This window comes from Dendrobates tinctorius, unplaced genomic scaffold, assembly GCF_039654945.1.
Source record: "Dendrobates tinctorius isolate UK_male_01 unplaced genomic scaffold, ASM3965494v1 ptg000151l, whole genome shotgun sequence".
NCBI classification, from domain to species: domain Eukaryota; kingdom Metazoa; phylum Chordata; class Amphibia; order Anura; family Dendrobatidae; genus Dendrobates; species Dendrobates tinctorius.
In genome coordinates this window covers 6,216,463-6,243,697 of record NW_027361818.1, presented here as the reverse complement: position 1 = coordinate 6,243,697, position 27,235 = coordinate 6,216,463, and the positions used below count along the sequence as shown (strand labels likewise).

Genomic DNA, 27,235 nt, shown 5'->3' with positions numbered 1-27,235 from the left:
GTCCAAGTCCTTTTGCGAATTACTTGAAGCTAACAATATGGCAGTATTGTCACTATTGTCTTGAGGGTGGTACTATTTTCTTGAGGTTTAATGAGGGATAGCTAAAGATAGGTTGACCACAGCTCCCATAAGAAGATACCTGCTTTTTTCTAGTAGGATTGAAATAGCATGGGTTTAGGTGTACAACATTATTACTATTATTGGGCTTCTGGGCAAAGCCAGAGTTTACATGCAATCAGAGAACTTTAAAACCAATCCTTTGTTAGCAGTGCCCACAGACTACTTAGAGTTTAGCTCAGATTGCCAATAATAGTGATTCAATGTTTCCATGGCATGACTGAAGGTTTGGTCAGTGGTTTTGTCAATGAGGCTTACTATGCTGGCAATTCATACATTCAGTCTAAAGTGGATTCATATGTGGAGTAAATATATATGTAGAGGTCCATGGGTCATGGTCCTTCAATAACCTAATGTGATACTGTTCTTTACAAAGTCCACACTTGCATAGGCCATAAAGATTTTCCATCTAGATTTTCTATGATGAATCACAATCTGCACTTGTGCTGTTTGCTCTCTTGTACCATTTGCCATTCTAAACATGCTTGTATTGGACATTTGGTGTCGATGAGCCCTTCCCACCAAAGTGCGAAACTTAAAAACTACTTACTGATAAAAAAAAAAAAAGAAATGTAACCATTGACTAATTTCAATAGACTTACAGTTGACATTTAAGATCTTCTGGTTTGCTTGTAAAATGAGTTTCTGTATAGATTCTGTCCACATGAATCGGGAACGTGCCTCCTATTACCAGGTCTCCAAACTGACCTAGATACCCACTGATATTGCCACCAGGTATATGGCAGCCTGCAGTGAACATCACACCTTCACATACTTGCACAGCACAGATATACAAAAGCCAAACCTCACAAAGCAACAGGGATGTGATCTTATATAGCCACTGCATATGTCGTAAGGTTACAATCAGAACTAGGAGGTCAAAAATGGGATAATATGTCATGATCGGCGTTCACATAGAGACTTAAAAATTGATATGACCACCCAGAGAACCACAATCAGTTCTATATACTACTCAAATTGTAAAAAAAATACAATAAGAGAATGTTGTCCTCACATGTTATAGATCTAAGTAATATCTTAAGGAATTGTCACACGCTCAAAAATACAAGACCTGTAGATGGCTTCCTTTAGTCTTAGTCTTACATAGATAGTAAATAACCTACCTTACAGAAAAATGGGCACATTCAAGTAAAGGGCTTTACAGATCCCATCCTCCTTCCTCTTTTTTTCTTTTCTCCCTCTTTACTTTCTCTTCTGTTTGCCTTTTTCCTTCCTCTCCTTTTGACTACCTTTTGCTTCTTTCCTATTTATATTTTATTTCTTTCCTCACGTTCCCCTCCCTTCTTTCCTCTTCCCTTTTCTTTATTGTCCTTATTCCATTCTTCTTTTTCTCCTTTCTGTATTTCTCATCCCGGATTTCCTCACCTTCCCTTTTACTTTCTTCACCCCTTCCTTTTTCACCTTCCTTGTTCCTCTCCTTTTCCTTTCCCCACTTCCTTACCTTGCTTTCAATTTCTTTTCTCCATCTATCTTCCTTTCTCTTCTCTTTAGTTCAGTTCTTCAGTTCTATTCCCCTTACTATCAATCCTCCCTTCCCTCACTCTCTTTGCTTTTAATCCCCTTTTCTTTGTCCACTTTCTATTTTCATCCCTTCCTTTTTATCTCCCTTTCCCTTTTCCTCACTTCCCTTCCTTTTCTATATTCCTTTCCCTTTTCCTCACTTCCCTTCCTTTTCTATCGTCCTTTCCCTTCTCCTCACTTCCCTTCGTTTTCTATCAACCTTTCCCTTCTCCTCACTTCCCTTCCTTTTCTATCGTCCTTTCCCTTCTCACTTCCCTTCCTTTTCTATCGTCCTTTCCCTTCTCCTCACTTCCCTTCCTTATCTATTGTCCTTTCCCTTCTCCTCACTTCCCTTCCTTTTCTATTGTCCTTTCCCTTCTCCTCACTTCCCTTCCTTTTCTATCGTCCTTTCCTTTCTCCTCACTTCCCTTCCTTATCTATCGTCCTTTCCCTTCTCCTCACTTCCCTTCCTTTCCTACCGTCCTTTCCCTTCTCATTTCCCTTCCTTTTCTATCGTCCTTTCCCTTCTCCTCACTTCCCTTCCTTTTCTATCAACCTTTCTCTTCTCCTCAGTTCCCTTCTTTTTCTATTGTCCTTTCCCTTCTCCTCACTTCCCTTCTGTTTCTATCATCCTTTCCCTTCTCCTCATTTCCCTTCCTTTCTATCTCTCTTTCCCTTCTCCTCACTTCCCTTCCTTGTCTATATTCCTTTCCCTTACTACCCTTTGCCTTTTCCCCTTTTTGTCAAATTAAAACCACCTAAACAATAAGAAACTATATGTATGGTCATTCAAAAAATGTCCTTTTATTCTACCCTTACAAAACCTCCTTCAAGAAACATATTTCATTCTAGAAGAAATCTGTAACAAGCCAGTCCCAGGCACCTTAGTGCAAAGTCTCAGTCACATGTGTAAATGTATGCCACACTCACACAAGACACACACGGCACCCATCTCACAGACAGCGAGAGGATCAGTTGGAATAGGGATTTATATACGCATGAGATAATTAGCCTTGAGGGGCTAAGGGATATTATCTTAATCTTCTGCAATTGGAAAGGTTGATGTTAATACAGCTAAATATCTCAAGTGATTGCTCATGATCTTATATTAATAAAATTTGCAGAATGGCCATAACGCAACTGTCTACCCGAAATAAAAAAACATTAAAATTATGCCCTGCTAGGAGGTAAGAGGCAACATCTTCCTAAAAGAAGGTTGGAGTCATTGAAACATTTTTTAGATGATCTCTTAAATTAAATCAAAATTTTACCAGAATTGTTTAATCAACTCTCCAACCATACTGGGGTCATAACCAAACCACATTGAGACCTCCAAAGGAGGTGAATGACTGGTGGCCCTACCATCAGTTATTCAGTACTGGTGTATATCTGATTTTCTTCCATCATTTGTTTTACCAGGCTCGTGATCATTGTTGTGGCTTTGGTCCACTAGCACATCGGGGTCTAGGCTCGGTATCTCAGTGTTAAGTGATACTAACCATGTTAATATGAAATTTACATCACAGTTTGTAGGTACAACACTCACATTTTTTTATGTAAAAATCGACATTGAAGAAGGTAAAATCATTACAACAATCAGGAAGCCGACGACAACTAATGCGCAGACGCAGAAAAAGTGACGTTAGCCATGAAGGGTTTCAAAAACAAGCTGAAGAACTGAAGAATAGATTAGCTAAACAAAGGAACCCACCCACTGCTTTTTCCCGAGAAGCTCAAAATAAAGACACAAGCAGAATTAATGAAAACGTATACAAACAGAGAAAATAGGAATAGAAGACAACTAAGCAAAAAGAGATTTATTTTCAGTTTTAAACACAATCCAACTATCCAACGTATCTAATCCAGAACTCGATTGGAAAAAAACTGGCATCTTATCGAAAGCGACCAAGACTTACAAGAAGTAGCAAATAACAAACCTCTCTGCTCTTATAGAAGAAGTCAAAATCTAGGAGACGTAATAAAAGATTCTTATCAGAGAAAAAAAAACACCCGGTTATATAGTAGCAATTGTATACCGGTAGTTAATTATAGATGCAGAAATTTCTCTTTTTGCCAACTTTTGCCATATGACGAAAAAATTTGTCAAAATTGGCCCAGCAGCTCATTGAGTAAAAGAATTGATAACATGCCGCACTAAACATGTAGTTAATGTTATATTTGGTCCTTGTCATTTTTTTTTACATAGGTACGTAAGACCATAAGACCGTTGTTCATCAGATTTAGAGAACATTAACATTCTTTATTAGCGAAAAAAGGTTCACCGAAATGTATAAAGCAGATTCATGATTACCACGACGTTGATCCTAACACATTAAGATTTGCAGGTATCGAGCGCGGTAAATATCCCATACAAGGAGATTAAAATAGATTACTTCTGAAAAAAGGAAGCAAAATGGATTTTAGTTACGGATGCCCAAGGTCCTTTAGGGTTAAACGAAGAATTAGAAATGTCTGTGATGTTATGACAGTTGTAGGTTTATCGGTAGGTTTTTTTTTACTTGTCTTTATTTGAAAGGAATAATTTTTATGAAATTGACTGTTCCACCTCACCCATAAACGGAAGTAGACAGTGTCACTTAAGAGAATGGACCTGGAGAAGCGTCAGCCAGACGCGAAACTGCCATAGTCTGTGTTCCTCCTCCGCCTGACTCCCATGCAATAAAGGACTTCTAACCTAAGGATCGGATGAGTGCTGCTTTTCCATTGAATACTTTTTGAACATACTGATATTCTCGCCACTGCATCACCCTGAAGTTTCCTATAAGAAGTTGACTAATCAGGATATTCAGCAGAGAATGGAAAAAAAGTGGTGCCCTTTTGTCTTTATTCTACTAGCTCATCATGCAGTCTGTTAAAGTGACCGTTTGTGGCCCTTTTTGCAGGTAGTGGATGAATCCAGTGTCGACGACGCCTCCTCGAATCAGCTACAATTGGGTAAGGCTCGTCACTGTACCAAGCTGAAGATATGGATGAACTCTTTATGCATCAAATGGCCGAGTTCTCCAAAAAATATGACATAGTTGTCATGGGAGATTTCAACTATCCAGACATTTGTTGGGAATCTCTCTCAGGCAAAACTAACAGGTCAAGAAAATTCTTATCCTCTCTTGCTGACAACTTTATCTTCCAAAAGGTAGGGGAGAAAACAAGGGGAACTGCTACCTTGGATCTAATCCTTATAAACAGGGAGGAAATGGTTGAGGAGGTAAAAGTGGCTGGGACCCTAGGAGGTAGCGACCATGCTATTTTAGAATTTTGGATAACTAGAGGAGGAAGACCTGTGAAGACTCAGACGTCAAGGTTAGATTTCAGAAAGGCAGATTTTAAGTGATTCAGAAAGAGAATTGGAGGGATCCAATGGCTGGATATCCTTAAAGACAAAAATGTCCAGGAAGGATGGGAAATCTTGAAAAATGAAATTCTCAAAGCACAGTTGTTAACAATTCCGAAAAGAGGGAAGAATAGGAAGCATTTAAGGAAACCAGGATGGATGAACACAGAGCTTAAGCACATGCTAAAAAGGAAGAAAAAAATGTTTATAAAATGGAAAGAGGGAGGCATATCTAAAGAAGAATATAATGCTGTCTGCAGAATATGCAGGGCACAAATCAGATTATCTAAAGCTGACAATGAATTGAGGGTTGCAAAAGACGTCAAAAGCAATAATAAAGGATTTTGGAGATATGTCAAAAGTAAAAGAAAAGTCAAAGATGCTATAGGATTTTTACAGGATGAAAATGATGAAATGGTAAGACGGGATGTTGAGAAGGCTGAGCTTTTAAATTCCTATTTTGCATCTGTTTTCTCTCAGAAAGGAAATGTAACATCAACTGTTCTTCCTTGTCCTATTAAGGGAATAGAAGAATCCAGGATATCTATAAACAGAAAGATAGTGAGGAAACACTTAGCTAACCTAAATGAATTCAAGTCTCCAGGTCCAGATGAATTACACCCCAGAGTACTGAAGGAGATAGCAGAAGGAATTTTTGAACCCCTCTCCATAATCTTTGAAAATTATTGGAGAACAGGAGAAGTCCCAGAAGACTGGAGAAGAGCAAATGTTGTTCCTATCTTCAAAAAGGGGAAGAAGGTGGACCCAGGCAACTATAGGCCGGTGAGTCTGACTTCTATACCAGGAAAGATCTTTGAACAAATTATTAAACAACATGTATGTCAGTACCTGGATAAGAATGAAGTGATTAAACAGAGTCAGCATGGGTTTGTAACTAATAAGTCATGTCAGACTAACTTAATTTCCTTCTATGACGGAATCACTGATTGGGTGGATCAGGGAAATGCTGTAGATATAGTATATCTTGACTTCAGCAAAGCATTTGAGAAAGTATCTCATACAATCCTTATTGAAAAAATGACTAAGTATGGAATGGACAAGGCAACTGTTAGGTGAATTCATAACTGGCTAAGTGATCGGACCCAAAGAGTGGTCGTAAATGGCTGCACATCCAGTTGGAAGAATGTCTCAAGTGGGGTACCACAGGGCTCTGTCCTGGGCCCTGTATTGTTCAACATCTTTATCAACGATTTATATGAAGGAATTGAGGGTAAACTGATTAAATTTGCTGATGACACAAAGCTAGGAGGGATAGCTAATACTAGAGAAGAGAGAGAGAAGATTCAAGAAGATATAAATAAACTGGAGCAGTGGGCAGGAACCAACAGAATGGTTTTTAACAGGGAAAAATGCAAAGTACTACATCTGGGCAATAAAAATGAAAAAATGGGAGGAATAGGGCTAATCAACAGCACATGTGAAAAAGTCTTGGATATACTAATAGATCACAGACTGAATATGAGTCAACAGTGTGATGCAGCAGCAAAAAAGGCAAATGCAATTCTGGGATGTATTAACAGAAGCATACAGTCTAGATCACGTGAAGTCATTATTTCCCTCTACTCCTCTTTGGTCAGACCTCATCTGGAATACTGTGTCCAGTTTAGGGCGCCACATTTTAAAAAAGACATCAACAAACTGGAGCAAGTTCAGAAAAGAGCGACAAGAATGGTGACCGGTCTGCAAACCCTGTCTTATGAGGAAAGGTTGCAGGATTTGGGAATGTTTAGCCTGCAAAAGAGAAGACTGAGAGGAGACTTAATAACTGTCTACAAATATCTCAAGGGCTGTCACATTGTAGAAGGAACATCTTTATTCTCATTTGCACAAGGAAAGACTAGAAGCAATGGGATGAAACTGAATGGGAGGAGACAGATTAGATATTAGAAAAAACTTTTTGACAGTTAGAGTGATCAATGAGTGGAACAGGCTGCCACGAGAGGTGGTAAGTTCTCCTTCAATAGAAGTCTTCAAACAGAGGCTGGACAGATATCTGTCTGGGATAATTTAGTGAATCCTGCTTTGAGCAGGGGGTTGGACCAGATGGCCCAGGAGGTCCCTTCCAACTCTACGATTCTATGAGAAAACCCAGTGGAGAAGAATATGCTCTACAGTGCTAAAGGTCAGGTTGTAAGACATGTTAACAAAAAATACACCAAAGCCAGCCTACAGTGTATCATGAGGGAATATCCCAACAAGATATATGTGCTCCCAGTGTGGAGCATGACAAAGAGGCTTTTTATAGGGTCATACGCAAGGATTGCTTATTTATACTTATTAGTGAAAACACATGATGAAAATAGCAAGACAGACGGACGGAATTCGTATCACATACCCTCATAAGTGGAAAAAACCTGCATAAACGCATTACACTCGCAGAAGAATCAGAAATTAAAACGAATAACACTCGTCCAACTCTCCTGCATTAAAATAGGACAGATTTTAAAACCGTTGATGTGACTCCGGCCTAACAGGCTCATTAACCCCTTTACCCCCCAGGGTGGTTTGCACGTTAATGACCAGACCAATTTTTACAATTCTGACCACTGTCCCTTTATGAGGTAATAACTCTGGAAGCTTCCATGGATCCCGGTAATTCTGACACAGTTTTCACCTGACATATTGTACTTCATGTTAGTCGTAAAATTTATTTGATATGACTTGCGCTTATTTGTGAAAAAAAAACGTAAATTTGGCAAAAATTTTGAAAATTTTCATACCCTTAAATCACAGAGATACGGCACACAAAAATACTTAATAAGTAACATTTCCCACATGTCTACTTTACATCAGAACAATTTTGGAACCAACTTTTTTTTGTTAGGAAGTTATAAGGGTTAAAAGTTGACCAGCAATTTCTCATTTTTACAAAACCATATTTTTTTAGGGACCACATCACATTTGAAGTCACTTTGAGGGGTCTATACAGTGGGGCAAAAAAGTATTTAGTCAGTCAGCAATAGTGCAAGTTCCACCACTTAAAAAGATGAGAGGCGTCTGTAATTTACATCATAGGTAGACCTCAACTATGGGAGACAAACTGAGAAAAAAAAATCCAGAAAATCACATTATCTGTTTTTTTTTCATTTTATTTGCATATTATGGTGGAAAATAAGTATTTGGTCAGAAACAAAATTTCATCTCAATACTTTGTGATATATCCTTTGTTGGCAATGACAGAGGTCAAACGTTTTCTGTAAGTCTTCACAAGGTTGCCACACACTGTTGTTGGTATGTTGGCCCATTCCTCCATGCAGATCTCCTCTAGAGCAGTGATGTTTTTGGCTTTTCGCTTGGCAACACGGACTTTCAACTCCCTCCAAAGGTTTTCTATAGGGTTGAGATCTGGAGACTGGCTAGGCCACTCCAGGACCTTGAAATGCTTCTTACGAAGCCACTCCTTCGTTGCCCTGGCGGTGTGCTTTGGATCATTGTCATGTTGAAAGACCCAGCCACGTTTCATATTCAATGCCCTTGCTGATGGAAGGAGGTTTGCACTCAAAATCTCACGATACATGGCCCCATTCATTCTTTCATGTACCCGGATCAGTCGTCCTGGCCCCTTTGCAGAGAAACAGCCCCAAAGCATGATGTTTCCACCACCATGCTTTACAGTAGGTATGGTGTTTGATGGATGCAACTCAGTATTCTTTTTCTTCCAAACACGACAAGTTGTGTTTCTACCAAACAGTTCCAGTTTGGTTTCATCAGACCATAGGACATTCTCCCAAAACTCCTCTGGATCATCCAAATGCTCTCTAGCAAACTTCAGACGGGCCCGGACATGTACAGGCTTAAGCAGTGGGACATGTCTGGCACTGCAGGATCTGAGTCCATGGTGGCGTAGTGTGTTACTTATGGTAGGCCTTGTTACATTGGTCCCAGCTCTCTGCAGTTCATTCACTAGGTCCCCCCGCGTGGTTCTGGGATTTTTGCTCACCGTTCTTGTGATCATTCTGACCCCACGGGGTGGGATTTTGCGTGGAGCACCAGATCGAGGGAGATTATCAGTGGTCTTGTATGTCTTCCATTTTCTAATTATTGCTCCCACAGTTGATTTCTTCACTCCAAGCTGGTTGTCTATTGCAGATTCAGTCTTCCCAGCCTGGTGCAGGGCTACAATTTTGTTTCTGGTGTCCTTTGACAGCTCTTTGGTCTTCACCATAGTGGAGTTTGGAGTCAGACTGTTTGAGGGTGTGCACAGGTGTCTTTTTATACTGATAACAAGTTTAAACAGGTGCCATTACTACAGGTAATGAGTGGAGGAAAGAGGAGACTCTTAAAGAAGAAGTTATAGGTCTGTGAGAGCCAGAAATCTTGATTGCTTGTTTCTGACCAAATACTTATTTTCCACCATAATATGCAAATAAAATGAAAAAAAAACAGACAATGTGATTTTCTGGATTTTTTTTTCTCAGTTTGTCTCCCATAGTTGAGGTCTACCTATGATGTAAATTACAGACGCCTCTCATCTTTTTAAGTGGTGGAACTTGCACTATTGCTGACTGACTAAATATTTTTTTGCCCCACTGTATGTGTTAGGCATCTGGTTTCTGCGTCTGCTCTGCAGGAATCCAGAGCCTCACATTCTGCGGTCTCCTGCTGTCTTTCTACTGCAGAGGAGATTACTTTGCAGCAGACCGCTCCAGAGACTAAGTCCCTTTGTGCTCCTACTGGGCATGCTCACGAGGCGATCTCCCATTGGAGATCGGGAGTCATTTGCCCAGGTCCTGCTCCAGATCTCATTGGTCCATCTCGGAGATCTGGAAGGTCCCGCACGGCTATAAAAAGCGCGCATGACCCTTCGGCCATGCACTAGTATAGACTATACTTGCTATATGAGAATGGTGACGGATGTATGATTCTGGTGACTGACTCATTATAAAACCCCTTCCCTCTGATATTACGCTTGTGGATAGGGAATTAGTGCAGCAGTCAGCGCCATTCAGTGGCAAGCCTTAGGCCACTGTGCACACCGCACCGCTACGCTAGCGTCCGACATTGCGCCTGCTTTGTCGTCGACCGGCAGTGTCCTACGCCGCGCTGCAGCCCTCCTTGGCGGTCGCAGTAGTGACGCCGCACACACGGTAGGTCTAGACGGACGCAGCTCCTCTGTCTTGGGTCCTGCTCCTGTGACCAGATACCGTGTGTGCATTTCCCTGTTGTCTGTGACACTAACAGGCTCCGCCTTTTCGTATGTTTATGTTGCGGCGCCTCTGTGTGTGAACAGAGCCCGCTCTGCGCACTTTGGGTGAAGTCTAACTCATGTGCATTATACCGCCATATTGCTCGTCTGTCATTACCTAGCAGCGGTGTAAGATCTACTGCACGGTGGACCCCGAGCGGCGAACACACTTTATTATTTATTTTTATTTAGTGCGTTCAGCCGTAACTAACAATATGATAGAAAATACCTAAAAGTGATACCATTCTAAAAACTGGACCCCTGAAGGTGCTCAAAACCACATTCAAGAAGTTTATTAACCCTTCAGGTGCTTCACAGGAACTTTTGGAATGTTTAAAAAAAAATGAACATTTAACTTTTTTTTCCAAAAAATTTAATTCAGATCCAAATTTTTTAATTTTGATAAGGGTAACAGGAAAAAATGGAGCCCAAAATCTGTTGTGCAATTTCTGCTGAGTACGCTGATACCCCATATAAGGGAGAAAACCACTGTTTGGGCGCACAGCAGGGCTCAGAAGGGAAGGAGCGCCATTTGACTTGAATGCAAAATTTGCTGGTATTTGCTGGAAAAATAGGTGGACGCCAAGTCACGTTTGGAGAACCCCTGATGTGCCTAAACAGTGGAAACCCCCCCAAGTTACACCATTTTGGAAACTAGACCCCTCAGGGAATTGATCTAGATGTGTGGTGAGCACTTTGAACCCTCAGGTGTTTCACAGAAGTTTAGAACGTTGAGCTGTAAAAATAAAAAAAATCTAATTTTCCCCACAAATATGTCTTTAGCGCAAAATATTGCATTTTCATAACTTTAACAGGAAAAATTTCACCATAAAATTTGTTGTGCAATTTCTCCTGAGTATGCCGATACCCCATATGTGGGGAATACTACTTTTGAGGCACAGTGCAAAGCTCAGGAGGGAAGAGGTGCCATACTGGAGTTCAGATTTTGCTGGAATGGTTTGAGGGTGCCATGTCACATTGGCAGAAACCCTGAGGTGCCAGAACAACATAAATACCCTATATGTGAACTCATTTTACAAACTACACTTCCCAATGACTTCATCTAGGGGTGCGGTGATCATATTAATACCACATGTACCTCACAGAATTTTATACCATTGAGAAGTGAAGAAAGAATAAATTACATTTTTACCACTAAAATGTTGTTTTAGCCCCAAGTTTTTAATTTTTTTAAGGGTTAATAGGAAATTTTTTTTACAACAAACTGAGGTCCATTTTTTCCTGAGTGCGCCAATACCCTACATGTAAGCGGGAAATATTTTTCAGGCACAGTGCAAAGCTCAGAAGGCAAGGAGCGCCACATTTTACTGTTGTGGCTTGCAGGTGCCATGACCCACTCAGAGAGCCCCTGAGGTGCCAGAACAGCAGAACCCCCCATAAGTTACCCCATTTTACAAACTACACCTCTCAATGAATTCTTCTAGGGGTGCAGTGATCATATTGACACCATGGGTCTGTCACATAGTTTTATACCATTGGGCAGTGAAGGCAAAATAACTACATTTTTATCACCAAAATTTTGTTTTAGACCCAGATTTTACATTTTCACACAAGAAGTGGGTAAAAATGTCACCAAAATTTGTCCCACAATCTCTACTGAACGTGGCAATACCCCATATGTGGCTGTACAGTGCTACTTAGCCATGCGGAGAGACTCGGGAGGAACGAAGCGCTATTTGCCTCCTAGAGCGCAGATTTTCCTAGAAGAGTTTGCAGACTCCATATACAGAACCCCTAATTGCTAGAAGAGAAGAATCCCCTCTCTAGTGACCCCATTTGAGAAACTATACCCTTTTGGGAATTTATCCAGAGGTGTAGTGACGATTTTGACTCCATCAGTGTTTTCCAGAAACAAGCAGCAATGAATGTTGCCAAGTGAAAATTGCAAACTGCCATTGTAATAACCGGTACGTTGTAGTGACCAGTACATTGCAGTTAACAGTATATTATGCCCAGCCTACGCTTCTGGAGGCATGCACCCGTAAGCTAGTCAGGTTCTCATTGATTCAGAAATACCAAACATGGATGTAATACTGTATGTGGTTTAGGTACACTGGGGCTCAGAAAGGAGGGGGGCATTTGGATTTGGGAGCGTAAAATTTGCTTAATTTCTTTTGGAGGGTGAGGAGCCATTTCACTTTTCCAGAGCCTTTGTACTACCAATAACGTGGAAGCCCCCTATATTTCCATTAACAGATGGCAGATCTGAGTGGGGGCTTCCTTTTTTTGTAGATTGAGTTGAAGCTTTTATTGGGAACATTATACATATCGTTTGGGATCACATTTATCCGGCACTCTACACTGAGCACTTACTTTGGGATTTCCATTTAAAGCTCAGAAGAGTAACGTGATTCAGATGAAACCTTTGAGGGAGTCATTCACAATAATGAGGCAACAGAGTTACTCTGGCCTCTGTCCAGGGGTGTCCTTTGTTTCAGAAGTGCACAAAAATGTGGCTTACGGCACTTTTATGCAATCCTAAAATGATGGACACTCCCGGATCACAGGAGCTATGGCGTCCACAGTGCCTCCATCTGCCTCATAATATGGAATCTTCCGCCAGAGGATCCGTCTGAATTACGTATTTCAGAGATTTACATGGAAACCGCGGTGTAAGAGCTCAATGCAGAGCGCAGGATAAATGTGCACCAAGCCTTACTGCGATCTTTGAGAGGCAGAATGAACAAATCAACAGCATGTGAACAATTGGTTTTATTCATTTATTGCACTGTTCCTCGTGCAGTATAAGTGATTAGGCGACTTTATTCTTTGGGTTGGTGCTATTACAGTGATACCAGATTTATATCGCGTTTTTATGTTTGGCTGCTGTTACACAATAAAAGATGCTTTTTAATGGAAAAAAATAGTTTTTGCATCACCATATTTTGACAGCTATAATTTTTCCATATTTTGGCCCACAGAGGTCTTGCTTTTGCGGGACATTTTGACGTTTTTATTGGTACCATTTTTGAGCACATGATATTTTTTGGTCGCTTTCTATTACGATTTTTGTGAGGTAGAACAAACAAAAACCAGCAATTCATGAATTTCATTTTTTAGTTGGGTTTATGCTGTTCTGTGTGTGGTTAAATTGGTAAGGCAGTTTTATTCTTCGGGTCAGTATGATTACAGCAATGCCTCTTTTATATTTTTTTTATGTTTTGGTGCTTTTATACAATAAAAACTATTTTATAGAAATAATTATTTTTGCATCACTTTATTCTGAGAGCTATAACTTTTTTATTTTTTCACTGATGACGCTGTATGGAAGCTCGTTTTTTGCGAGACAAGATGATGTTTTCAGAGGTACCATATTTATTTATATCCGTCTTTTTTATCATGTTTTATTCCACTTTTTATTCGGCGGTGTGATGATAATGCATTGTTTTTTATTTATTTTTTATGGTGTTCACTAAAGGGGCTAACTAGTGGGACAGTTTTATAGGTCAGGTTGTTGTGGACACAGTAATACCAAATATGTGTACTTTTATTGTTTTTTGTGTTTTTCTCATTCAAATATTTATTTAGAGATACAATAACTTTTGATTTTTTCATTATTATTTTTTATTTATTTATTTCTTAAAATATTTTTACAATTGTTTTAATTTTTTTTTACTTTTTTCTAACTTTTTTACTTGGTCCCAATGTGGGACTATCATTTTTTGCAGGCTCATCGCTTCTACAGCATAGAGATAAAACAGCATCCCCATGGTGTAGAAACTGTCCTCTCATCTTCCCCTTACTGTCGGGGTTCCTCAAGGATCGGTACTAGGCCCCCTCATCTTCTCTTTGTATACTGCCCCTATTGGACAAACAATGAGCAGATTTGGTTTCCAGTACCATCTATATGCTGATGACACCTCCTCTCCTGATCTCACTCCTGTCTTTTTTTAGAAAACACCAGTGATTGTCTTACCCAACACCATGTGGCCCTCCAAAGAAATGCCACCCCACACCAGTACTGACCCACTGCCAAACCGGTCATGCTGAAGGATGTTGTACGCAGCAGATCGCTTTCCATGGAGTCTCCAGACTCTGTCACATCTGCTCAGTGTGAACCTGCTTCCATCTGTGAAGAGCACAGGGCGCTAGAGGCGAATTTGAAAATCCTGTTGTTTTGTGGCAAATGCCAAGCGTCCTGCACAGTGTTGGGCTGTGAGCACAACCCCCATCTGTGGATGTCCGGCACTCAGACCATCCTCATGCAGTCGGTTTCTAACCGTTTGTGCAGACACGAGCACATTTGTGGCCTGCTGGAGGTCATTTTGCAGGGCTCTGGGAAGCAGGGTAACCAGATCACAGGGGAGTGCAAAGGAAAGGGAGAAGCTTGATGAAGACGGATGTTATCCTTCGAAACGCATAGTGGAACTTAATAAAGAAGAAAACCTTTCAAGCTTCTCCCTTTCTTTTGCGCTTCCCTGCAATCGGGTTACCCTGCTTCCCATGTTTTTATCCTCTCTAGAGGCACCCGACAGGAGCAGCATCGGATTACATTTACCAGTGCCCTGAGACCTGTCAGCTTGGCGCTCCATATATCTGTCTCACTCTATTTCATTTTGCAGGGCTCTGGCAGTGCTTCTCCTGTTCCTCCTTGCGCAAAGGCTGAGGTAGCGGTCCTGCTGCTGGGTTGTTACCCTCCTACAGCCCCCTCCACATCTCCTGGTGTACTGGCCTCTCTCCTGGTAGCGCCTCCAGCCTCTGGACACTACGCTGACAGACACAGCAAACCTTCTTGCCACAGCTCGCATTGATGTGCCATCCTGGATGAGCTGCACTACCTGAGCCACTTGTATGGGTAGTAGAGTCCGTCTCATGCTACCACGAGCGTGAAAGCACAACCAATATTCAAAAGTGACCAAAACATCGGCCAGAAAGCATTGGCACTGAGATGTGGTCTGTGGTCCCCACCGGCAGAACCACTCCTTTATTGAGGGTGTCTTGATAATTGCCAATAATTTCCATCTGTTGTCTATTCCATTTGCACAACAGTATGTGAAATTGATTGTCAATCAGTGTTGCTTCCTAAGAGGACAGTTGATTTCACAGAAGTTTGATTTACTTGGAGTTATATTCTGTTGTTTAAGTGTTCCCTTTATTTTTTTGACCAGTGTATATACACATATATATGTGCTCTGCAACACAAAAATTGAGCTTGATTTAAGTTGGTATACATGCAGCACATAAACGCATGTTCACATTGGCCATAAAGCATACAAAACCTACAAGAGGTTAGCAAGCACTGAACGACTTGAATATTGTCAATCGCGCTAAGTAAACAGCCTGAACTCAGCCCATGTAAATGCAACCTAAATGTTTGCATGTGATAGAGGAACGTAAGAGCATTTAGGGTCCCAATTTAAACTTTTGCCTAGGGCCCCACTTTGTCTAAAACTGGCCCGGTGGAGGAGCTGCGCTTTTTTCACCATTTTGCCCACAATTTTTTTTCTATTTTTCAGCACAATATATAGGAAATTGCCTGCATAAGATTATGTTGATGGAAAAATTAAAAAGGTAAAGCTTCAAAGAAGATGAGGAGAAAAAACCCCTCAAAAGATAAAGAAAGAAAAATTGTCCTTGTTCAAGTGAACGGGCTGAGTTACAAAAACACACACATCTTGCGGGCAGGTAGGTTCCTGTTTATTGGAGAAAGCAGCCATGTTTTTCTAATCTTGGACAACACCGGGGCATTCAACGTTATAAAGTCAATATAGATAAGTCCTCCTTGCACCAGTTCCCTTCCCTAATAAGTAAGATGGCATGATTCTTGTCAAGACTCTCCATCCTCCATGCATTCAAATGTTAGGAACTGAAAAGAAAGAGAACAAGCCACATTCATCTTCGACAAGAACTGAGAACCATATTGGGGGCATTGTTCATTCTTATCTAGATTGGGGTAGCATCCAGGCACAAACTAGATGAAGGTGATAGAAGAACCTCCTCACCACGTAGTCCTGTGCTTTACCTTATTTTTGACCTCTGTCTTTACCTAAGAGTTGTTCTTTTGTGTTCATATGCGGTCGGAACACAATGATAAAACATTTTGGCAGGAACATGCACATCACAAGAGCCCAACTTGATGACTGGATAGCAAAGATTTCCATGGCTACTGTATACTTTCCCTGTGAACTGAGTGATGCCGGGATATAAGACACCCAAACACTGAGGAAAGCCAGCATACTAAATGTAATAAACTTAGCCTCATTAAAACTGTCTGGAAGCCTCCTGGCCAAGAAGGCAACAATAAAACTGATGGACGCCAAGAGACCAAGATACCCCAACATACTCCAGAAGGCGGTGGGTGAGTTCTCATTACATTCGATAACAATAATTCCAGGTTCGGTGTCAATGTTCATTTCAGGAAACGGAGGAGAAGCCGAAACCCAACCAATGCACAGGGCTAATTGAAGGAGTGAACAGCAGACTATGATCATGTAAGACACTTGAGGACTCGTCCATCTTTTAAGACTACTTCCAGGTTTGGTGGCCATAAATGCAAATACTACCATGATGGTTTTAGCTAATATACAGGAGACACAAAAGGTAAACACCATCCCAAATGCGACCTGACGTAAAAGACACTTCTTTGTTTCTGGGTAACCAATGAAGGCCAATGAGCTCAAGAAGCAAAATGTCAATGAAACCAACAACATACAACTGAGGGAGTAGTTATTCGCTCGGACAATTGGAGTATTCTTGTAATGCAGGAACAGTCTGAAGATAGAAATTGGAACCATAGAAGAAGAAACACTGGTTGAAGCTAAAGTGAACCCTAGTGGCTCATCATATGAAAGATACTCAATGGGTTTCAAAAGACATCTGTCCTTTTGGTTGTTTGGCCACATATCCCATGGACACTTTGAGCAATCTATGGAGTCTAAAAAAAATATAGATAAGTTATAAGTAGTGAACAGACATGTTATTACAGTCAACTTTCGTCATGTTGAAGACAGCAGAGTGATCAACTAATTGCTTTGGATTGGACTCCCAATACCCTTGTCAGACAATTTTTGCTGGGTAAAGCCAGATATTTTGTCTTCGATCACGTCTACATGACCTGATCGGGCACATGGAAAGGGATTGTCTTCGAGACACAAACTATAATTATAAATTAATTTTCTCACCTGTTTGGTTGGAGATCTCCCCTTGAGGGCAAAGGACACACTCAAAGCAACACATAGGTTCACCCCTACGAGGAGCTTTCCTGAATCCAGTAGGACAGCTTTCACTACAGATGGAAACAGGAACCTAAATGGCATCCAAAATATATCACTGTGAAGTTTTAAGCTTTCTTTCCATGCCATGATTAACACTGAGATAGGTGACCCTCAAAACATGAACTATAGAACATGAACTTACCTCATGACTTCCGTGCGGCCACCAGACTAAACTTGCGTTGATGGTAAAACTATCATTAGATGCAACCACAGTGTCATAACTTCCAATTTTTACTTGACGCAGTGAACCATCAGGTTGTCTCTGCCAGTTGACAATGTCGTACATTGCTGGTGGATCCCCATTTTCATTAAAGAACAGTTCTTTCATGTTACTGAAAGACACTCGCACCTTCTTAAAATAATATAATAGCTAAGACAAAAAAAAAACAAAGAAAATTGGCAATCTTGATGTATGCCTGGGAAATGAATAAGAGCATCTCTCAGAAGGTGTACTACTTAATTTTATTCTACATGAGATCACATCTGGGACAGAGCATTACCATAATTTTGAGCATATTGCCCCTAGTTTATATCAGATGCCTGCCAACTATGCACACACCATTGCAGGTTAGTTGCTTCCTGTGATTTATTGACTCATCGGCACATGACTACAGTCTATGGGTCAACGTCAATAAATTATGCTCTTGACCCAAAGGAATCAACATGCTCAAGCCTTGTAGGAGCTCAATACTTTGGTTCACATATTAACTGTATGTTCTGGGGCTAACCATCAACCTAAATCATATGGGGTCAACTTAAATGTCCAACAATATATGCCATACAAAGAATCCAAATCTGTGGAGATAGAAGTGACTTATTCTGTAATCGATCCATGATGTGTGGTGACCTCCCAATGGCTTATGTCAGGGGATGGAAGGTGAGTTAAATTTTCCTCTTCCAACTGAAATGAACATGCATGGTGTGCCAAGCTGAACATGCATGATTATAATGGAATCATCCAAAACCTGTATTATGTGTTATGTGATGAACGAAAAGGGATTTAACCCTGCCAATCCATTTTAAAAAAGTATTACCTGTCAAGCAGTGTAGGGCGGAACTTATGTGACCCTAACTATTGTTAAGAACAAGGGTTCCAGTTCAGGGGCGCTAATTTTGGTTATTTTTAAAAGACACATTCAAGTTTATGGAGAGGAACTGCTCATGCTTGTCTGACTCTCCAACTGAGAATATGGACAAATGGCTATGGATGACAAGTTATAAAAGTGAAAAAAAAAATGAAATATGGTTTTTGTGCGATATAAGTTGTTTTTTTTATCAATAATTTTATTGTAAATCTTTACATTTTTACCTGCCATGGTTTAAACATCTTCATATCAGTGCATTTCCTTCCTGAAAATGGTCCATCCCATTCATTGCAGAGCATTAGGTCATCAAGAGCTTTTGCTATCACATGTACTGCAGAATAGACATTGTAGGAAGTTCTGAGATTCAAAACATCATTATAGAGATTGTGGATATCTGATAGGTCCTCATACCCCGTACATAACTTTGTTTCATTATTATAAACACTGGAGTTATCTTTGATGGCAAAAGAACATCCAAATGCTTCTTCCCAGAATATTTTGGCCCATTGAACCCCTGGAATGTTGTTTGGGTTTATATTGTTGAGATATTCTTGAAAACCTTTTATGGTAGAACTGTGGAAAGCGAATCCAATGGTACCCAAAAGTATAGAAGAATATTTATCTACTGAGAGTAGATTTGATATGGACCAAGCTTCACTTGCAACAAAAATCTTCCCTGATACATTTTGTACCAACATCTCTTCCACCAAAAACATCAGATAGATATCCGTAGAGAAAACCACCACCACTTTAGCTGTTGATGTCTTGACTACTTTGACAATGTCTTGAACGTTCTTGTAGGACACAATACTATTGATGTATTGTGTGAAGGCCAAGCAGGCTCCAGACCTTGTAATTTCCTGTTTCATGACCTTGATACCCTCCTGGCCATAATCATTATCGGGTGCAATGAGTCCAACCCAAGTCCATCCAAAATGTTTGACCATTTGAGAAAGCCCCAAAGACTGGAAAGCATCACTCGGGACAGTCCTAAAGAAGGATGGAAACTGTGTTCTGTCACTCAATAGAGGACTTGTTGAGAAATAGCTGACCTAAGAGGTAGAAAGTAATAGTACGTATTAATGTATATATATATATATAATGTGATATTTAGAACTTACGTATTGTTATAAGGTTGGTCATCACTTTCTTAAATACAAAGGTTTCATCGTGGCTATGGCAGATGAGGCCTGAATGTGAAATCCTGTTGATCTGCAATATGGCCCAAACTGAATGACTCAAATGAGGTACTAATTATATGCAGCATAATGTTTGCATAATTGCATAATGTTTGGTTGGATCTACATGGGCAACCACTGATTCCTGTTTAGTCCCTTCCTTCAACATTTTTTAATGGAGTAAAACCAACTTGAACCCAAGTCCTGGGGCCAACAATCGATGTCTATAAAAAACAAACGACTAGACGTAAAGTGTGATCTATAAAACATTGTATCTATAAAAAATACTATGAAAACAAAAAAGAGGGCATCTAACTTTACTCATTATTACATGAACACATGTGCCAGATCCTATAGTGCATTACAATCAATGAGTATCTTGTTACTTCACCTGTGGGTATCTGTACAATCCCAAAATATGAGCCATTAAAATGGAATAGGTGGATGATGAATGTCCAATGATGGCAGCCAGAGGTGGGCTTTCACGACAGCAGTAATTGGGTATGGCCTGACCAGTTCCAGACAGCATCCATAAGGTACCTTCTAATTCCCTTTGCAATACAGCACAGGAGTCATATGCATAGAAGCCCAGAGTGACATTGGGGAGAAGTTCAGGGCTTCTATTAATTTCATCAACGGCAAACCTCATGGCCTGGAACTGCTGGTAGTGTTCAAATCGGAACCTGAAACAAGTAAATAATGGATAAAGGACTCGATGAGATTAAAACTGTGAATAATTTATCTCACATAAGTACATTGAGAACTTTAGTAAGCAGACTCTGGTTATGATTCACTTGACAGTGAGACCTTTGCAAGAGCACTTGGTGGAGAAATGAATGTAGATTGGCACTCAAAAGCCTAGATGGTCATATGAAAAGGAACTAGACCATGTGTGGTCATGGATGGACTTTAACACATATTTTTTTGTGTCAGAATATAGGTGTTTCCTATATAGCAGTGTTGGGTTAATGCCTGGAAAACATGAAAGCTTGTCTCCAGCAAAGGGAATTGGAGTCCAAAGGCCAGTTGGATCCTGTGTCTTCTTTAATCTTGGTCTGAGATGCTAAAGGACCATTGGGCCCTGATATCTTCCCAAGTATGCTTGATACCAGCGCAAGTCACCAGTTTATGTCACTTTCTAATAATTCATGTTAGCACATTTTGTATTTGAACATCATCTTATTGCAATTTGGTGCAATGAAGTCAAGAGGAGAATAGCTATGGGCAAATAATCAACCATGAAGTCACCGGACAAGGTCTTCAAATCGAAGAACATTTCGCTGATGACAAATACACGGCTTTTACATAGTACGGTCTTTTTTGTAGTAACATACAGATGCGAAATCTGGATAACAAAGAATCATGAAAGGATTTTGGGGATATGTCAAAAGTAAAAGAAAAGTCAAAGATGCTATAGGATTTTTACAGGATGAAAATGATGAAATGGTAAGACAGGATGTCGAGAAGGCTGAACTTTTAAATTCCTATTTTGTATCTGTTTTCTCTCAGAAAGGAAATGTAACACCAACTGTTATTCACTGTCCTATTAAGGGAATAGAAGAATCCAGGATATCTATAAACAGAAAGATAGTGAGGAAACACTTAGCTAACCTAAATGAATTCAAGTCTCCAGGTCCAGATGAATTACACCCCAGAGTACTGAAGGAGATAGCAGAAGAAATTTCTGAACCACTCTCCATAATCTTTGAAAATTCTTGGAGAACAGGAGAAGTGCCAGAAGACTGGAGAAGAGCAAATGTTGTTCCTATCTTCAAAAAGGGGAAGAAGGTGGACCCAGGCAACTATAGGCCGGTGAGTCTGACTTCTATACCAGGAAAGATCTTTGAACAAATTATTAAACAACATGTAAGTCAATACCTGGATAAGAATGAAGTGATCAAACAGAGTCAGCATGGGTTTGTAACTAATAAGTCATGTCAGACTAACTTAATTTCCTTCTATGACGGTATCACTGGTTGGGTGGATCAAGGAAATGCTGTAGATATAGTATATCTTGACTTCAGCAAAGCATTTGACAGTCTCTCATACAATCCTTATTGAAAAAATGACTAAGTATGGAATGGACAAGGCAACTGTTAGGTGGATTCATAGCTGGCTTAGTGATCGGACCCAAAGAGTGGTCGTAAATGGCTGCACATCCAGTTGGAAGAATGTCTCAAGTGGGGTACCACAGGGCTCTGTCCTGGGCCCTGTATTGTTCAACATCTTTATCAACGATTTAGATGAAGGAATTGAGGGTAAACTGATTAAATTTGCTGATGACACAAAGCTAGGAGGGATAGCTAATACTAGAGAAGAGAGAGAGAGGATTCAAAAAGATTTAAATAAACTGGAGAAGTGGGCAGTAACTAACAGAATGGTTTTTAACAGGGAGAAATGCAAAGTACTACATCTGGGCAATAAAAATGAAAAAAGCATATATAGAATGGGAGGAATAGGGCTAAGTGACAGCACATGTGAAAAAGACTTGGGTATACTAATAGATCACAGACTGAATATGAGTCAACAGTGTGATGCAGCAGCAAAAAAGGCAAATGCAGTTCTAGGATGTATTAACAGAAGCATACAGTCTAGATCACGTGAAGTCATTATTTCCCTCTACTCCTCTTTGGTCAGACCTCATCTGGAATATTGTGTCCAGTTTTGGGCACCACATTTTAAAAAAGACATCAACAAACTGGAGCAAGTTCAGAAAAGAGCGACCAGAATGGTGACCGGTCTGCAAACCCTGTCTTATGAGGAAAGGTTGCAGGATTAGGGAATGTTTAGTTTGCAAAAGAGAAGACTGAGAGGAGACTTAATTGCTGTCTACAAATATCTAAAGGGCTGTCACATTGTAGAAGGCTCAACTTTATTCTCATTTGCACAAGGAAAGACTAGAAGCAATGGGATGAAACTGAATGGGAGGAGACACAGATTAGATATTAGAAAAAACTTTTTGACAGTTAGAGTGATCAATGAGTGGAACAGGCTGCCACGAGAAGTGGTGAGTTCTCCTTCAATGGAAGTCTTCAAACAGAGGCTGGACAGACATCTGACTGGGATGATTTAGCGAATCCTGCTTTGAGCAGGGGGTTGGACCAGATGGCCCAGGAGGTCCCTTCCAACTCTACGATTCTATGATTCTATGACAGGAGAAGAATTGACACCTTTGAAATATAGTGCTGGAAAGGGATGTTATCAATACTATGGGTGACAAGAAGAACAAACAAATCAGTTTTGGAACAAATGAAGCCAGACATGTAACTTCAAGCAAGGATCATCAAGTTACAACTTGCCTACTTGTAACACATCATACGAAGAGTGTAATCACTCGAGAAGGCCATATCGTATTTTTTAGACTATAAGATGCAGTTTTTTCCTCAAAAATTTTGGAGGAAAGTGGGGTGTGTGTAGGAGGGAGAGCTCCGGGATAAGGGCCCGCTGTATAATCGGGCTGGAACTAAGGGGGCTTTCACCTAGGTTCCTAGGGGGTCTGCTTCTGTGGGAGGTAGTTACAGGACTGAACAGAGACTCTTCTAGAAGGTGTGGGGGTGGAGCAATTATAAAAGGAGCACAGGAGACCAGCAGGGGGCACTCGACGGAGAGACAAGGAGCAGGAAGGAGGAGTCTAGGTGGCGCTGGAGAGCAGGAGTGAGTCAGCATCTTCCAGAGAGACAGAACGGGGGTTCACCTAAGCCAGGGACAGGACGGCACCGAGCGACACGAGGAAGAGACAGAGCTGACATCCGTGGCTGCCTCTGCCCTGCTCCAGACCGTGGCTGCAGCCCAGACTCTGAGACCCGCGGCCGCCGCTGTCCTGCTCCATCCCGCAGCTGCGGTCTGTACGCTGCCACCCACGGCCGCCACTACCCTACTCAATCCCGCGGCTGCAGCATGTACGCTGCCACCTATGGCTGCCACTGCCCCGCTCCATCCCACGGCTGCGGCCTGTACGCTGCCACCTGCGGCCGCCACTACCTCACTCCAGACCGTGGCTGCGGCCTATACATCAAGGCCCGCGGCTGCCACCACCTCACCTCCGAGAGGGGCCCCGACGCTGAGGAACTCTCCCGGGGCCTGTTGTGCCCCTTCTGCACCTGGGCGTAGGAACGCCCGAAGCCTACGACAACTCCTCGTCGGCTGGGCCCAGCGGCTGAGACACCTCCCGGACAACAACTCTGCAGGACGTCAGAGAAGGATAAGTGACATGCCATTGATTGATAATTATAGTTTGAGGACTCGTAGTCGGCCATATCGTGGCCATACAGTTGCCGGCACTTGCCGGGTAGTCTTATATCGTGTTATTTGTGTATTAGTGTCCAGCTTCCCTGCGTGGAAAACTATTATCAGCTTTACCATTTATCCATATAATCCATATATAAAAGCAAGTACCCCATGAGTCTTACTGTCCAGATGTACCTACTGTATATTTATATCTCCCATGTGGCTGTTGATGGGAGAGGAGCAGTAGCGGTGGAGGAGCGGGTCACAGGAAGCAGAAGGAGCTGCTTCAGCTACCACTGTGCCCACTGTTACAGAGAAATGAATATTCACTGCTCCCCACGCCCATAGTTCCTCTCACCTCTATGAACTAAGGCCGGCTCTGAGAGGTGGATGGGCGTGGGGAGCAGTGAATATTAATTTTGTTTAACAGCAGGCACACTGTTAGCCACAGCCGCCAGCTTCCTAAAGTGACTGTGCGATCGCGTGCCGGCTATTAAACAAAATGAATATTTACTGCTCTCCATGCCCATGAGAGCAGTCTGACAGCTGCTGGAGAGTAGTCTGGGAGCAGCGTTCAATGAGCAAAGTCAAAAGGAGAAAATAGACAATTGACAAATCTGAAGTACTAAATGGCCCGAAGAGTGCAGTAAGAGGCTGTGTAAAGCCACAGTGCCATAGTGTTACTAAGTGAACATTTGACACTGTCCCACATAACAGATTGGTAAGATGAGAAAGCTTGGGCTAGGGGAAAATGTGTGTAGATGGGTAGGTAGCTGGCTTAGTGATAGAAAACAAAGAGTGGTTATTAATGGGGCATCCTCAGATTGGGCCAGGGTTACTAGTGGGGGACCACAGGGGTCTGTATTGGGCCCCCTAGTATTTAATATATTTATTAATGATCTAGTGGATGGCTTACACAGTAAAATATCAGTATTTGCAGATGATACAAAACTATGTAAGGTAGTTAACACAAAGGAGGACAGTTTGCAACTACAGACAGATTTGAGTAAATTGGAGAATTGGGCTGAAAAATGGCAAATGAGGTTTAACACAGATAAGTGTAAGGTTATGCACATGGGAAGGAGAAACAGATGCTACAATTACTTACTAAATGGGAAACTGCTGAGGAAATCAGACATGGAAAAAGACTTAGGCATCTTAGTCAATAAGAAGCTAAATTGGAGTGCCCAGTGTCAGGCAGCTGCCACCAAAGCAAATAGGGTCATGGGATGCATTAGAAGAGGTCTGGGGACACGAGATGGAAACATAATTCTCCCTCTGTACAAATCAATCGTCAGACCACACTTGGAGTATTGTGTGCAATTTTAGACGCCGGTGCTCAAGAAAGACATTACTGAACTTGAAAGGGTTCAAAGGCGGGCTACTAAAATGATAAATGGAGTTGGTTCACTACAATACCCAGAAAGGTTATCAAAATTAGGTCTATTTACTCTAGAAAAGAGAAGACTTAGGGGAGACTTAATATATATGTACAAGTATATCAGAGGGCAATACAGAGATCTCTCCAATGAACTGTTTGTACCAAGGACTGTGACAAGAACAAGGGGGCATTCTCTTCGTTTGGAGGAAAGACAATTTCTGCACCAGCATAGAAGAGGGTTCTTCACGGTAAGAGCAGTGAGGCTCTGGAATTCTCTTCCTGAGGAAATGGTGATGGCCAACTCACTGAATGAATTTAAGAAAGGAATGGATGCTTTTCATGTGAGTAACAGTATAGAAGGTTACGAATAACAGAATATTATAGGTAGATGGTTGACCCAGCTTAGGGGAAGGAATTTTTTCTCCCTATGGAGAAAATTGTCTTCTACTCTGTGGGTTTTTTGCCTTCCCCAGGATCAACCATGCAGAACAGCTGCACTAAAAATAGGCTGAACTAGATGGACATAAGGTCTTCCTTCAGCCTTCAAAACTATGTTACTATGTTACTATGTTAAGTGGAGAGAAACTAACTATCACAAGACATGAAGTTATGTCATAAAGTAATTTTTGCGTTGGCTGTCCAGGGAAATTCCAAGTAAGGAAATTTTTCACTAGTGGCCTTGCATCATTTTTGACGCCAGGTCAATTACAAGGAGCATTCTACGCACCTAGCTCAATGCAAGGATGGGCGATCCAAGCATTACAGAAAAGCTGTTTTCCATTTGTTTTTGGCGGTAGGGGGAGTTTGGTGGAGAATGTAAGATTTGACAACACCTCCGGGAGTCCAAGAGGTCCACATTTTTCTGAATTTCCTGATGTTCTGTGAGAGTCTGCAAGTATGAAGTAGAAGATAGATCCGATGAACATAGCTGGAGGGAAAATTATGCAGATTAGTATAGAATACAAACAAAATCCCACACAACCTCCATAAATAGGGACAGTAGACGACCAACTGTATTACTGTAAGACTATAATCACAGGCAAAAGAAAATCCAGTCATCAGGTCAAATAGCAAAAATAAGATGAATTTTATTAATATATATTAAAAAATTGTACAGACAAACAAGCAAACAGTAGGGCTGGAAGATGAAATAGCTGTTGCAACCACATGTAGGAGGCCCAGGGTGGGTTTGTGAAAGGTAGGTATGCATAAACATTATATTAATAAGAGTATAACACATCACTCCTCAAAGCATGCACAATGGCAGACATTTACAGGACACCCGAACAGGTATACATTCCAAAAAAGAACCTAACCATAATCACATAATGGGCTCATAGCGCTAATAGCGCACCGTAATAATGAGACTTAAACAAGTACCTGATAGGGAGTGAAGCAACCTTGCCGGACAAAGCCACCCACCTCGACGCGCGTTTCGGCGTACCTTTATAAAGGTTATTAATATAATCTTTATGCATACCTACCTTTGACAAACCCAACCTGGGCCTCCTACATGTGGTTGCAACAGCTATTTCATCTTCCAGCCCTACTGTTTGCTTGTTTGTCTGTACAATTTTTTAATATATATTAATAAAATTCATCTTATTTTTGATATTTGACCTGATGACTGGATTTTCTTTTGCCTGTAAGTATGAAGTAGATACATGTTATTACTCTTAACCTTACATTATGCAGATATCTGCTGGAGGCTTTTCCTGGAAGGTCACCGTGGGGTACAGTTTATCAATATGAAGGGGTATTACGGCTCCGATAAGGACATCTCCATTTATTAAAATTCCACTGAGGTCCATGGACGCTGTATTACCTTCAGAGTATAAGATGGGGAAAATCACAAGAAAGTGCCATAATGTTCTATATAGATGTGAAAACAACCTAAAGAGAGGAAGAATGAGAATAAGTCCTCAGTTATAAC

At 41.1% G+C, this 27,235-nt stretch overlaps 1 protein-coding gene across 6 annotated transcripts in view; it reads right to left on the bottom strand.

The window, feature by feature from the left end:
- Positions 1-15,832: 15,832 nt before the first annotated feature.
- LOC141050193 (extracellular calcium-sensing receptor-like) overlaps positions 15,833-27,235 on the bottom strand; it is a 49,927-nt gene continuing 38,524 nt past the window's right edge. For 3 of the 6 annotated variants that reach the window (XM_073547027.1, XM_073547028.1, XM_073547030.1), the window contains 6 exons: positions 26,989-27,127; positions 20,086-20,377; positions 18,741-19,568; positions 17,574-17,801; positions 17,339-17,462; positions 15,833-17,091 (listed from right to left, as the gene is read on the bottom strand). In XM_073547027.1, the coding sequence (XP_073403128.1) occupies positions 16,181-17,091; positions 17,339-17,462; positions 17,574-17,801; positions 18,741-19,568; positions 20,086-20,377; positions 26,989-27,127 (2,522 nt within the window). In that variant the 3' untranslated portion in view covers positions 15,833-16,180. Of the gene's footprint in view, positions 17,092-17,338; positions 17,463-17,573; positions 17,802-18,740; positions 19,569-20,085; positions 20,378-26,029; positions 26,231-26,988; positions 27,196-27,235 lie in introns of those variants that run through there. The other 3 variants (XM_073547032.1, XM_073547031.1, XM_073547029.1) reach the window with 3 other exon arrangements.